The sequence below is a fragment of the Convolutriloba macropyga genome, chromosome 1 (assembly GCF_964194025.1).
Source record: "Convolutriloba macropyga chromosome 1, txConMacr16.3, whole genome shotgun sequence".
NCBI classification, from domain to species: Eukaryota; Metazoa; Xenacoelomorpha; order Acoela; family Convolutidae; genus Convolutriloba; species Convolutriloba macropyga.
The window spans coordinates 21,425,992-21,439,090 of NC_134468.1; the positions used below are offsets into that span (position 1 = coordinate 21,425,992).

General features: G+C 35.9%; 1 protein-coding gene across 1 annotated transcript in view; it reads left to right on the plus strand.

The window, feature by feature from the left end:
* Positions 1–10,002, plus strand: part of LOC142336394 (uncharacterized) — a 36,128-nt gene extending 26,126 nt beyond the window's left edge. The window contains exons 10-13 of the mRNA XM_075385195.1: positions 1,934–2,140; positions 3,050–5,054; positions 9,003–9,265; positions 9,644–10,002. Of these exons, the coding sequence (XP_075241310.1) occupies positions 1,934–2,140; positions 3,050–5,054; positions 9,003–9,265; positions 9,644–9,841 (2,673 nt within the window). The 3' untranslated portion in view covers positions 9,842–10,002. The remainder of the gene's footprint in view (positions 1–1,933; positions 2,141–3,049; positions 5,055–9,002; positions 9,266–9,643) is intronic.
* Positions 10,003–13,099: the final 3,097 nt, after the last annotated feature.

Here is a 13,099-nt window from a genome sequence, read left to right on the forward strand (position 1 = left end):
TCAATAGCTTTGTTTTGCTCTGATTTATAATTTTTTTCTTAAAAATAAGCTGTTTTTCGCAGAATTTATAAATTGGATTATACATTAACTCTTTCAAAAATTTTGCTCCATACAATAGGCAACGAGATGGGCCGGTAACTATTTTCGTGTAATCGATTAGCTGTAGCGTTATTCAAGCTCTGGCAAAACTCACTTGGTAAATGATAAATTGACAAGATAAACAAGGCACTGTTACCTCAGCTGTTAATTTAACCAAGGTATTCCTGACATTGTCTACTTCTGACGACCACTTATTATCTAGCTGATCAATTATCTCCTTGATTTCCTAATCAGAGTATGTAAAGAACTACGGATGCAAATTGTCTCGTTTCCATAAGATAAGGTACTGAGATTGTTCAAGAAATTCTGGGTCGTATCTATGTGGCCCAAAGTTTCATTAATTGGGTATTTTTCAAATTGATGATTTATTCAATGTTAACCTATCATATAGCCATTCGCTTGTTGAAATTGAAATAAATTATGTAGAGGGTTTGATAAGTGCCGTGAAGTGCAGTGATAAGTGCAGTGAGCGTTACTGTGAGCGAACAGTGTAGATTTCACCGGTATCAAGGTAGCAATGATGAGATTTGGCACCTTCAGAGGCACCTTGGGATGAAAACACTGTTTCTGCAAGTTTTTTAAACAAGTATTTCAGATGCTTATTACCAGTGATCTGCTGTTCCTTTATGTTTAAGTTATCAGTAGCAGCTGAGCCTGGAGCTTGATAACTCTCCTAAGTTTACTCAATAAGTCATGTAATACATTTGATAATGTGAATCCAAAAAAATGTCCTATAAATATTGATCTGGCTTTGTAGAATTTATAAGAATTTGTAGAATTACATATAATGGTTCAGAAAAAAATCCAACTATTTTTAGAGTGTGGAAACTTATGAAAAACAGTCACAAAAATAAACCCTCACTTAACTTTCAAAGGGATGCTGCGTCCTTTAATTTAATTGAGCTGGATTACAACGCAATTACACAGATATCAAATCAAAACTTAATGTCTCTCTAAATGACCATGACATATTGCAAGCAAATGCTTCAAATATTCTAATTGGTGATATTCATGTGTGGCACAATGCGCTTTATACCTTGATTCACCCGTTTATACCTGAAAAGTGATTATCCGTTCACCCCCATCAAAGGGCAAGAGACACCAGCATGACTGTGTTTGGATACCATAGCCTGGAAGGTGTGGGTTTTCAACCTGTTTTAAGCTGTCCATTAATGCCTGCCCATACGAAGTAGAAATCTAATGTTTGCGTGCGTGTTTGTTCATTTCTGTGATGGCTTATCTCTTATGTTAAGTAGACTGGGATTTTTCCGTGATGGTGTTTTCCTAGAAGCAAATAGAAAATTTACTAAAAATCTGGTGAGCAACGCTCCATTTTAGCTGGAGAGCAAGTGGTATCAGTTTTTTCCTAAAGAACCTGATAGCGCATTTTCATTGTTCCACGGAATTCCAAGGCTGTGACTTAAAAACCACTATAAGATTCATTAACAGTTAAGCCGTTTTAATAGTGTGAGGCCCCTTAATTTGAGGTGCAATATTATTGCTACAATCAGTTTCGGCTTTACAGATTTTACCTCATATTGAAACAGACCTGAATCAGAATTAAAACTTATTTTTCGTTTAGTGTCTCAGCTGCTGCGATTTCTGTGAGATCTTTTTTTATTATCATCGGCGTGTTTCAATTTCACAATTATCTGGCATTGTCTTGCTCATATTTAGTATGGAAATTATTATAAAAATGCAGATCTAAAACAGTTCTTTCTAAAGTGCCCTTGTAGAGATAAATTTGATGCCCCCAAATTTTATTTTGAATCAAAGTTTATTTTGATTTTGAAGGAAGGTTTATTTTTCTCCTCCCTTTATTATTGTGATTTAGGTTATCGAGAAATTCAAAAGCGGGCACTTCAACGTACTTGTCTCAACTTGCGTGGGAGAAGAAGGACTGGACATTGGAGAGGTGGATCTGATTGTGAACTTCGATACACCGAAGAGTCTTGTCAGACTAATACAGAGGGCTGGAAGAACAGGCAGGAAGAGACATGGCGTCATACATGCTATCCTGACTGCCGGCAAGGAGGAATCTGTGAGTATTAATCTAAAGTGTCGAAGATGAGATCAAATTTTGTTGAAGTAGGTTTTTACTTGCTCTTTAAGTGTGACTAGTCATACTCAACTAAGGTGAATTGCTTCGAGTATTGAAATGCTATTCTATTTTGAAATTTGTAAAAAAATAACTACTTTTTTCAAACTGATTAGAAGTTTTCAGATTCAATGGTGAGAAGATTATGAAGGTCTCATTTTGGAACTGGAGTTTGTGGAACTGTGGGATATGACAATCTACAATAAATAATTTGGCATTTTAATTGGTCTTGAACGTAGTTCATAGCAATTATTGTAAACGTGTGTGTCTTTTTTTATGTAAAATTTTCGCATGACAATTTAGACTTTTGGAGTGACTTTTACGCCCTTGACTTTTTGCATTTCGCGTGATCTAAAATTCTCTCTCAATCACAATTTCAAGCAGCTGAACTCAATTGGCGGCAATTTAATGCTAAAAGTCAAATGAAAAGTGCGCCGAAACTGGTGTCATTTTTTACTTTAAATCTTTATAGTGGTACATGTTAACCTCTAATGTGGTTATTTGAAGCCCACTATTGAGCTTCTTAGTCCCATTTAAACTCCCCCCCCCCCCCCCCCCCCAACTGAAGCAGGCTGCAATTGATTAGAGCTCCCACTAGTCGTTCAAGAGCAATTCTTCCGACGTTTAGTCGGTTATGTTTTCACTGTTAGATAAAAACTATAATGGCTAGTTGCCAACTCTTAAGACTAAGCAAATCATAGTTAGTGCAAAACACCCCATTATGATGTTGGCATAGGCTTATGAAAATTTTGTTTTCTGGCGAAACGGAGCAGTTCCCAGATTGCTCTAGTACCATGTTCATTCTCGAAAACGATCCAATTTAGCGAGCAAGAGATTTGATATTGCTTTCAGACGTACAAAAACAGCACTTCTCAGACGAATAAGATGGATCAAGTGCTAGACCTCGTGCGTTGTGACAAGATCAAGTTGCATCCTGTCAATCCTCGCGTCATTCCTGCAGAATGGAACCCAGTAGTCGTGAAGAAATTCCTCGTCACTTACGAGAAGGAAAGCAATTTCGATGAGCCCACTGAGACAAAAACGAAGAAATCAAAGTTAAAAGAGAATACGAAGAAACCAACTAAAAAGAGTAAAAAGGAAGAGCCTAATGATGAAAGTGAAAAAGTGGTGGCAAGTGAAATAGCTCGTACTTTAAACCCTTCCGCATGTTTCGAAGAAAACAATGCCTTACCCGATATTGTCAATGATGTAAGTAATATTGCTACTTGTGCGCTAAAATCATCAAATATAGTTTCAATTGAAAATCGTAATATAAATAACCGATGCCAGATTCAACATAATGAACCGGGTTCTGGTCGCCAAGTTGATGTTTTTTCCACAGCTACTGCTAGCACTGGTTTCGTTTCTAATAAATGCGTATCAAAATCAGATGTTTCAGCTAAAACTGTTGCTCGTAAACAAAATTGTTCTGCGACTGAAAAGCGTGAGACATGTGTTGACGATGAATTCAATTTAGCGATCAATTTTTTCCCTTTATCTGAAGTGCTTATGAAAGAGTTCAACGAAATGCTCGTTGTTGAACAAGAGACCGAAGAGAAAGTCAATCGTTTATCATACAATATCAATGAAAGTTGTATTATCAAGGAAAGCCCCAATTCAGTAATCGAAGTTAACAGTGAGCTAGCCTTAAATGAAAATGAAGAGCGTATTGACGATGATTGCGATAAAGCTAATCAATATCAGGATGATAAATTTGCCAACAGTTTAATTGACAATGAAGTCATCGGAAATGATGGAGTTGGCGTACTTCCCGCTGATAATATAAGAGGGTTCGGAGATCAAAATCAGCATTCATTACTGGATAAATCAAACGATGTTGAGCAAGCTGTTGTACATCAATCACACTTTACACAGTTTGATAAATTTGATCCAGCTGTTAATTTTGATCCAACTCTTAGCCGGCGCAACAGTTTTGATGTACAAGAGAGTTACTCTCAGAATTCTAGAGACCTCGTGCCGTCCTTACGGCTATCATCATTGGAGACAACCTTGGAAAAGATTAGATCGAATTACGAAAAAAATGAAATATCCATGTTTGAACAAACTAAAAATCGCACCTTTGAAATGAACTTTGATTACAAATTTGTAAAAGTTGAAAACTCACCTAGAAACCGTGAGGTGACATCTAATGAGAATTTGGCTGTAAGCAAAATTATGTCGACCAAAAAAGAAGAAAAATCGAAAATGGGACGACTAAGTGAAGCTACTTGTAGCTACACATTGAGTGATGATAGTATTAATTATGAACCGCTCATGGCGCGAATCAACCGTAAATATCAACCCGAAGTATCCACCGCGATTCCCAGAAATCAACCGACTATACTGGAAGAAAGCGACATGGGTCAACTTAATGGTTGTATATTGGAAGATAAATCTGATTGCTTTAAACAGCCAAAGCAGGTTGCTGTTGTCCAACCGACTATCATTGACTCAAGCATTCGCGATACAAGTACGTTCTCAAGGGAGACGAAAACTCCATCATTCAAAATTCAAAACACGGGTTCTCCAGAACCAAGTAGTACAGATCCAACAAAAACTCCATTGCGTAATAATCAAAGACTTGGAAATTTTGGTAATTCAGTGCTTGATTCGGGAAGCGTTAAGATCGGTTTACCAAGAAGTCAATCGTCAATTAAATCGCTTGACAGCTCGGCTAAAAAGACAAAGACGAGTAAAAACAAGAGACCAATTGGCAACAAGAGACGTAAGATTGTGGGGCGTTTCCTAGCAACCCAAGCACACGCAAGTGATGGAGGTGATGATGATGAAGATCATTCCTCAGATTGGCAAAGTGACGATTTGGAGTTCTTGGCTTCTCAACCTGTTCACGATAAATGTAAGGTCTTCTGTACGTTGTTTCTTCAAAAAAATTAAAAGTTAATATTGGACTGCAGCATGGAAATATTTTTTACGGTTTTAACAAATTTTTCAGTATGAGATGATGCGATTAATTGATCTCAAATCTATAGTCGCTCCTCCCTACCTGAGGCATGCTATAATCGTCCCCGCCTCTAGGTTTGAAAGTAATTCGTCCGACACTCGATGGTTTTTTTTGCTGTTCTTGCGAAAGTTGGTTGAGTCATTGTTGCCAACCCATAACGCAAAATTGGGATTGAACATTGCAGCAAGGCTTCTGGGTTCTTTCATTTGGTCTCTTACGTTGGCGTAGCCTCCGTTTGCATCCTTTTTCCGATTATTACTTTTTTATTTGAAGTTTCTTTCCATTATATTCCAGGAGCTGTCCTGCTAGGCTTTGTTCTATTTTTTTTTAAATAAAGCCGCCTTCATTTAGCCAAATTGCTATTTTTAGGGGCTCTCATTTTTAATTGCATGTACGCAATTTTCATGCTTTTTTCCGTTTTATTCTAGGCAGAATATTGATTTTGTTTTTGAATATTTTAACTGAATAGATTTTTAATTTTTTACTTATTAATAGCCGCGAAGCGATAGCGGCTATTATTGGGGTCATCGTGGTTTTTTTTTAATTAGTCGTCTCCATCGATGATTCTTACGACCTGACTTCTTGGAATTGACTTCTTGGAATTGACTTCAGTGACTTCTATTGCTTTGCAGTTAAAATTTGTGTGTCTGACGTCATTTCTGCTTTTAGGTCAATTGCGTGACTTATCTCACTCACAAAAATGACTTCTGAGCTCACTTATGGAACTTAAAATTATATGAACATTTTTTTATTAAAGATCAATAGTGTGCATCTAAGTAGTTGCAAACTTATGTGCCCTAATTCTTGAGTATTAGATTCTTCAGTTTTTGATTTCGAATACTAATTTCGAAAAAACTTTTTAGGGCTCATATACCGTATGTGTCATAAAATTGAGAGACGGAATCGAACCCAAAAAGTCCAAGCGGTCTATAAAAGGACTGCTGGTCGATCTGTCTATCTTATTTCTTTAGCTTAAATTCTTTAGTTGTTTCAATTAATGGAAGGCCACAAGCGTCTATCGCGGCTATTTTCCGGCAATCTGGCGGCTATGTTCTTTCTATTGAATTTCAGGCGCTGTCCTGCTATGATTTGTATCATGACTATATTTTATAGACTCCGCCATTTAATCAAACAGTTTTTGTTTAGGTGCTCTTATTTTCAATTGCGTGCATGCAATGTTAAACCAATGTGTTCCGTTTTACTCAAGGCAGAATTTTGATTTTTGGATTTGTCTTAGTTCACTCTTATTCCAACTGAATAAGGTGAAGGATTTTAGTAAATAACCGCAAGGTCAAAAGAGTTTTAAGCTTTTTCAGCATTATTGAGATTATCTGCTACTGTGTAGTAATTTTAGATTTGTAAAATCAGATTTGAAAGCATGGTTTGTCTGTTTTGCCATTAGGTAGCGTTGAGTTACAATGCCCGTAACTCTTGCATCTCGAACATTTGTTTCTAGTTACTATCTTATCGTTACAAATTAATTTCTACTTGGCACGCCTTGGTCGTGTTGGTTATTTTTTATATAATCCATCTAAAAGTCTAATGGACAGCTTTCTGAATACACTCAACCGTTCCATTGATATTGTTGCTGCTGAGGGAAAATCCCTAACCATCATGGGAGATTTCAACATAAATTATCTCAAAGAATCTGAAAGAACCAATCTAAGCACTGTTCTCAATCCTTATGGTCTTAAAGTCTGTAACACTTTTCTACCTACTAGAATTACTGGAAATTAATGATTACATTGTCCATAATTGATTACATTGTCACCGACACTTCCTTTACTGATTCATTCGTATGTGATACAATAGTCAAATCAGATAATTTGGCTCAGTTGGTAATATCCCATTGCAATATTAAACCATCTAAAGAAGCTGTCCTAAAGGTTATATCTGATAAGCGTTACTATTCTATACAAGAATTCTGCAAAACCCTCTCACAACAAAGTTGGGATTTTCTATGGACTCTTGCTGATCCAGAAAAACAACTGGAGTATTTCACTAATACTTTCGAAAGAGTCTTAAGACTTCACGCTCCTAAAAAAGCAGTCTTTGTTAGGACTGCACGAAAAAGTCATTTAAAAGGCTGCTTTAATGACGAGTGCCAACATGCCCTTCAAGAAAAGCAAGATGCTTTCAGAATATTTTCTGAAAACCAAAACGAAACAAACTGGAAACACTACCGGGAAAAACAAAGAAATCTTAGAAAAGTTATTTCAAGTAATGAAGCGAAAGTGAAGAAAGATCTCCTACGACAATTGTCTACCGACAAAGACAGATGGAAGTTCATAAATGAACAAAGAAACCCGGACCGTCCTAGCGTGAGTATTGATAGTCTTAGAAATTCATTTGGCGACGTTTTAACTGGTGGCAGATATAACACCTGTTCACAAAAAGGGCTACCCCTAAAACCCAATGAATTATCGCCCCATATCCGTGACACCAACATTAACGAAACTATTTGAAAAACTGCTGTTCCGTCAGCTCAGTAAATACCTCAATGATAATAATGTTTTCTCCCAAACTCAGTTCGGTTTTAGAAAGTCCTGATCTACAAAAGATGCTCTGCTATACTTCACCGAATGTGTACTTCAAACATGGAGGCTAATGAAAGCGTCTTTTGCGCTGCACCAGACCTTTCAAAGGCATTTGATTCCATTTACCACCATCGCTTGCAAAGTAAGCTAGTCTCCATTGGTTATGACAATTTTGCTTGTGCTTTAATACACGATTTTCTTACAAACCGCTTACAAAGAGTTAAACTTAGTGGCATCAGCTCAAACTGGATCAGCGTTAAACAAGGTGTTCCGCAGGGAATCATCCTTGGTCCGGTATTGTTTCTCATTTATGTCAACGAAATGAGAGATTTAAGAATCACCTCCAAAATAGTTCAATATGCCGAAGATGCACTTGTTTTCACATCCAATGTATATCCTCAAATGGCGAAGCAAATTAGTCCATTTTTTTTAATACAACCACCTTCAGGTCAATCCTAAGAAAACCGAATTCATAACTTTTTCCAAACCATCGTTAGCAAAAAGAACCGAATTGATGACATTAGATTTATGCAACGAAAAAATTGAACCAAGTCACAGCATCAAAGACCTAGGTGTACACTTAGACAAACGCCTCAAGTATGATATACAAGTGAAACATACTCTCAAAGATGGCGACAAGTATTAAAACTTTTGCCCAAAATCGTGGTAGTTTACCCAAAGAAACACAGTCTTGTAAACTTTAATCTGCTATACAATATTTATGTTTTTACTAACTTCTAGGTTTATCTTAAGTTCTTATTAAACCCGAACAAGGAGCTTGGGTATATTACATTTGAACCCCTCAACTACTTTAAATTACCTTTTTCTTTTTTTGTTTATCTCCCCATACACTTTCTGTCATAATAATGTAATGTTGGTTACATTTTTCTGGTACTTGTACCTGTATGATAGTAATTCAAGTGTCTTTTCTCTCTCTCTCTTATTTTGCACCACTGCATAATCAATGTTAATGCAGTTTCTGTTTCTTTTCTTTTTAAGGGTTCGGGATTGTCCTAAAACTTTTAAAGCACTTATTTTCGTGTTTTCGACGCAAAACACTGTTTTGGTTTCATTGCTGTGGAGTGATAGTCAAAATTTTTTAATGACCGTTTTAATTTTCTCTTTTCTCCATGTACATATTTCTCTCTAAGTGCATGCTGTCGCTTTCTGAACTATGTCTTTTTATGCACCTATTTGAGCAGAAAACTCGTAGTGTAATTGCGAGAAGCTTGACTTACGTATGATTAATTTATCGAATTTTGAAGTTGGTGAAGTGTACAGTGCAAAACTCTGCTGTCTATTTTAGCGGAGATGCAATACGTCTACATGCGGTCTGTCAATCGTCGTTCTCCAAGCCTATCACCGACAGCATTCCTGAAAAAGTATTTGCGTCAGCCTGCATCGAAGCTAACGAAGCATGACGTCATGTCTCAGCCGGTGCATGAGGACTCCTCTTATATAGAGGACAGTTTCTTTGTGGACGATGAAGAAGACATCGTCTATTCGGAATCAGAGTCGTGGTCTTCTGATGAAAATTGTGACACAGGTGATGTGTCTGGGACACCTCATGTAAGATTTTTTTTTATTGCTGCAGAACAAATTTTAGTGTTTCATGGGCCTCCATGCAATATTTTTAACGTAAAAGTATTTAGATGGAGCTATTTTAGTTTTTTTGGGTTACTTTTTGCTTGCACCTGACGTCATTCACCTGATTTAAATCCTTCTAAACCATAACATTTAAGGTGATTGGTGAAAATTTCTGAGGTCTAATTAAAAGTGCACGCACTGATTATTGCTTCATTTTGATCATGATTTCTTACCGCTTCCAAAGTCCGCTTAGTCAGAGAACTGGAAAAATCTTTTTGCTTTCTGGACTCGTTTGGTTTTTGTGTTTAAGTTAAACGTAAGGCAAATTTTTATTCCTTTTAAATGAAATGCTTTTATCAGGAAAACGCCAGTCGAACTGGGTCTGCCAAATCCAGGAGGCAACGGACATGCTCCAAGTCCTCTTCGTTCATTGTTATGACGCAGTCGAGCTCAAGAAAACGCAAGAGTGGTAGTCCTGTCGTACGTGTGAAAGAACACAGGAAAAGACGGAGAAGAGTGTTAGCTGCGTCTATGTTGGACGAAAGTAGCCCTGAATGAGTCAAATCATTTTTGTTCTATTTCAAGTTTGAATACTCTTATGACTTGTGATTTGTTTATAACCAGTGAAATGAGACAGAACTATATTGCTTATATTGGCATAAATTTTCATCTTGTTTTTGATTCTATTGAACCATTGTGCAATTTAAGCTACATATTTACTTGTTTCCTTCCTTAGAAATTGATAACTAGTATTGTATTTTAATAGATCTCGAACGAAGCTCGAAGCAATTATTAAAAACGTTTTTAATGTAATTTTTTGCTTGACCGTTTTCCAGAATGTCTTTCCCCTCGCCTGAAAGATTTGACTGCTCGTTGAAAGAAGTGGTATAATCTGGTAAAGCCCGAGAACGTTAAGTCACTTTGGAGCTTTCTTAAAGCCTTTCAAAGTGTACGGTTTGCCGAATTTGCTTGAAAAACATTTTTCTAATTTTTCATGCTCTAAAGACAATTTAAAGGTAGATTTCGACCCCTTCTCCCGAGCTTTTCTGCCCCCTTTCTGTCGCCCTGTGCGAAGTGCGGTTAGCATCGCTAAGCTTACGCTAGCTACAACCATAGCCAACGCCTCGGCTGTCGTTCGAGAGCAATTCATCCGACGACAGTTACCATTTGCAAAAACGATGTTGCGATGAAGTACTGCAACCTACTGTTTTTTCCATTACCTCATATTTCATTTTTAACTGCAATTGAGCTGGCTCAAGAAAGTAAACGAGTGCTTCAAAATTATACAAAGTAAAAAGCCTATTGGCTTCTTGAAATCAAAAGGTATTTTTGCTGTTTGAAAACAATGTATGCATCAGTAACTCCATACTCTCCTTAGCTTGCGTATATTGGAATTCTAGTTTATCTTAATCTTCATTTATCTCTATATAGTCAGTTTGATAAATTTTATTGATTCAGTCCGCTTTTAAGATATTAAAGAGTGGTTAATTCATTTCATCATCATCAATTTTGTTCTGTTTCGTGTATTGATTTGTTTTTACTAGTTTTCTTTGTCTATTGTTTTGGCGAATGTAAGTCAGAAAGTAGTTGGATAAAATTGAAAAAAGTTTCATTTTAAGACAGCTTTATTGTATCTGGAAATAGAGTGGTTGTTTTCAACACTTCACTCCTCAGATAATTGATATAATTGTTGATTGTTGACAGAGTTTGAATGTAGGTTTTGGATTTTGACGTCTCGCAGTTTTCATGCCAGATTTTTTCATATTAAAAGCAGAAAAGTATTTTTTATGGTACACGGCTTGTCCCCATCCCATTAAATTGAATTTTCCCGTTTTTATGTTGAAATGAAGTCAATTCAACGAGCTTTTCTTAGGGATTTGGCGTAAGAAACTGGACTGGAAGGGTTGTATATTCAAATGATTTTGTTGCGTTTTGTCAACTGAGTTGCATTTTTGTCTTACTTCAAATGCCATCTATGCTAGCGTAGCGTCAAATTAATTTTATTTTAGAGAACTTTCCTTTTCTCCGGATAGATACTAACTATTTTAAAGCCCAATATAAAAGATGAAATACTGAGATAAAATTTGCTTATTTGGTGCACTTTTCTACCTCCAAATTAGTTCGGATGGTTGGAATAATTATTAATAATGGAGTTGAGAAGCTGTAAAAGCTGATTTAATCAATAGTGGGGTTTGAAGAGTGCAGATTGTTCTTCAAGTTTCGTTGGATTATTTTTCGAGTGCCTTAGGCCAAATCTGATATCAGCTCATTTCTTTAAAAAGCCAATTCAGACCTGGGGACGCTCTGTAAAGATATTTGTTTAATTGCTCTCAAACAAAGTTTGTAGCAATTATATTAGTCCTGTCGGTCTTTTTTATGCGGACCCAGGGATGAGAAAACCTCCCTAAGGATTTACCAATAAGTCTTTGAAAAAATTTTATTGGCCATGGAATAGTTTTAAACTTTTATCACAAATTTTAGCAATTTTTCGATAAAACTTCCAATTTTTTTCACAAGTTTTTTTGAAAATTTATGTCGGTATTAAGGTTTCTCCCACCTCAAGAGCCGAGGAACCTCCTCTAGGGTTTGACAATAGGTTACTGTATAATTTCTAAATGTAATGGAATGTTTCTCAAGATTTCAACACCACGAATTTTAGCATTTTTTTTTTACAAAACTTTAGCAATTTTTTTTCAATTTTTTTTGACATTTATGGTCATTATTCCGACTTTTCAGCCTAACATAAAATCTCCGTTAGGGTTTGAAAATAAGTTACTGGAAAATGTTTTTTGACCATGGATTAGTTTTCATCTTTTATTATCACAAATTTTAGAAGTTTTTTAGGCAACTTGCAATTTTTTTTAAGTTTTTTTGAAATTTTGGTCATGTTTTAGTACTCTCCAGTCTCAAGAGTTACTTAACGTCCTCTAGGGTTTGATTATAGATTACTGCATAGCTTCTAGTTGTAATGGAATGTTTTTAAGATTTTAATATCAGCAAATTTTTTTAAAGTATTTGTAATTTTCCAAGTTCTTGAATCTTTTTGAATCACTTTTTCCGGCACCGGGGTCTGAGGGACCTCCTCCAATGTTTTATGACAAGCTGTCGCATAGTTTTTAGAGTTGATGTAATGGTTATCAATAATTTAATGACTCCATCTTAAGCAATTTTTTGATAAATTTTCAAATTTTCGGAAAGTTATCATGTTCCAATTTTATGAATCTGAGCCATTGAAACTATTTAAAGCTTGAAATAGTTATACTGGATATTTTCTTGAGCCAATGAAATGGTTTTTGAAGATTTTAATATCTTGAATTTAGCAAGATTTGTTAAAATTTGCGATTGTTTTCAAAGTTTTTGAATATTTTTGTTTCCGAGTTTAACGATCAGTACTGACCAACGAAGCTTTTCAAGTCTTGCAGATGGGTTACTTGACATAACTCTAGAGACAAAAATAGTTTTAAACTTTTTCACGGCGAAATCTGGAAGCTTTTCTAAATTTTTGCAATGTTTTGCAAATTTTTAAAATATCAGTTTTATTTGATTTATTTACTAACAAGGCTAGAAAACTAAAAGTTGAAGAGTCGAATCAAGCTAAAGCTAGCCTCACTAAACCGTGGCTAGCTACTAACAACTCATCCGACGACAGTTACCATTTGCAAAAACGATGTTTGCGATGAAGTACTGCAACCTACTGTTTTTTCCATTACGTCATATTTCATTTTTAACTGCAATTGAGCTGGCTCAAGAAAGTGACGAGTGCTTCAAAATTATACAAAGTAAAAAGCCTATTGGCTTCTTGAAATCAAAAGGTAT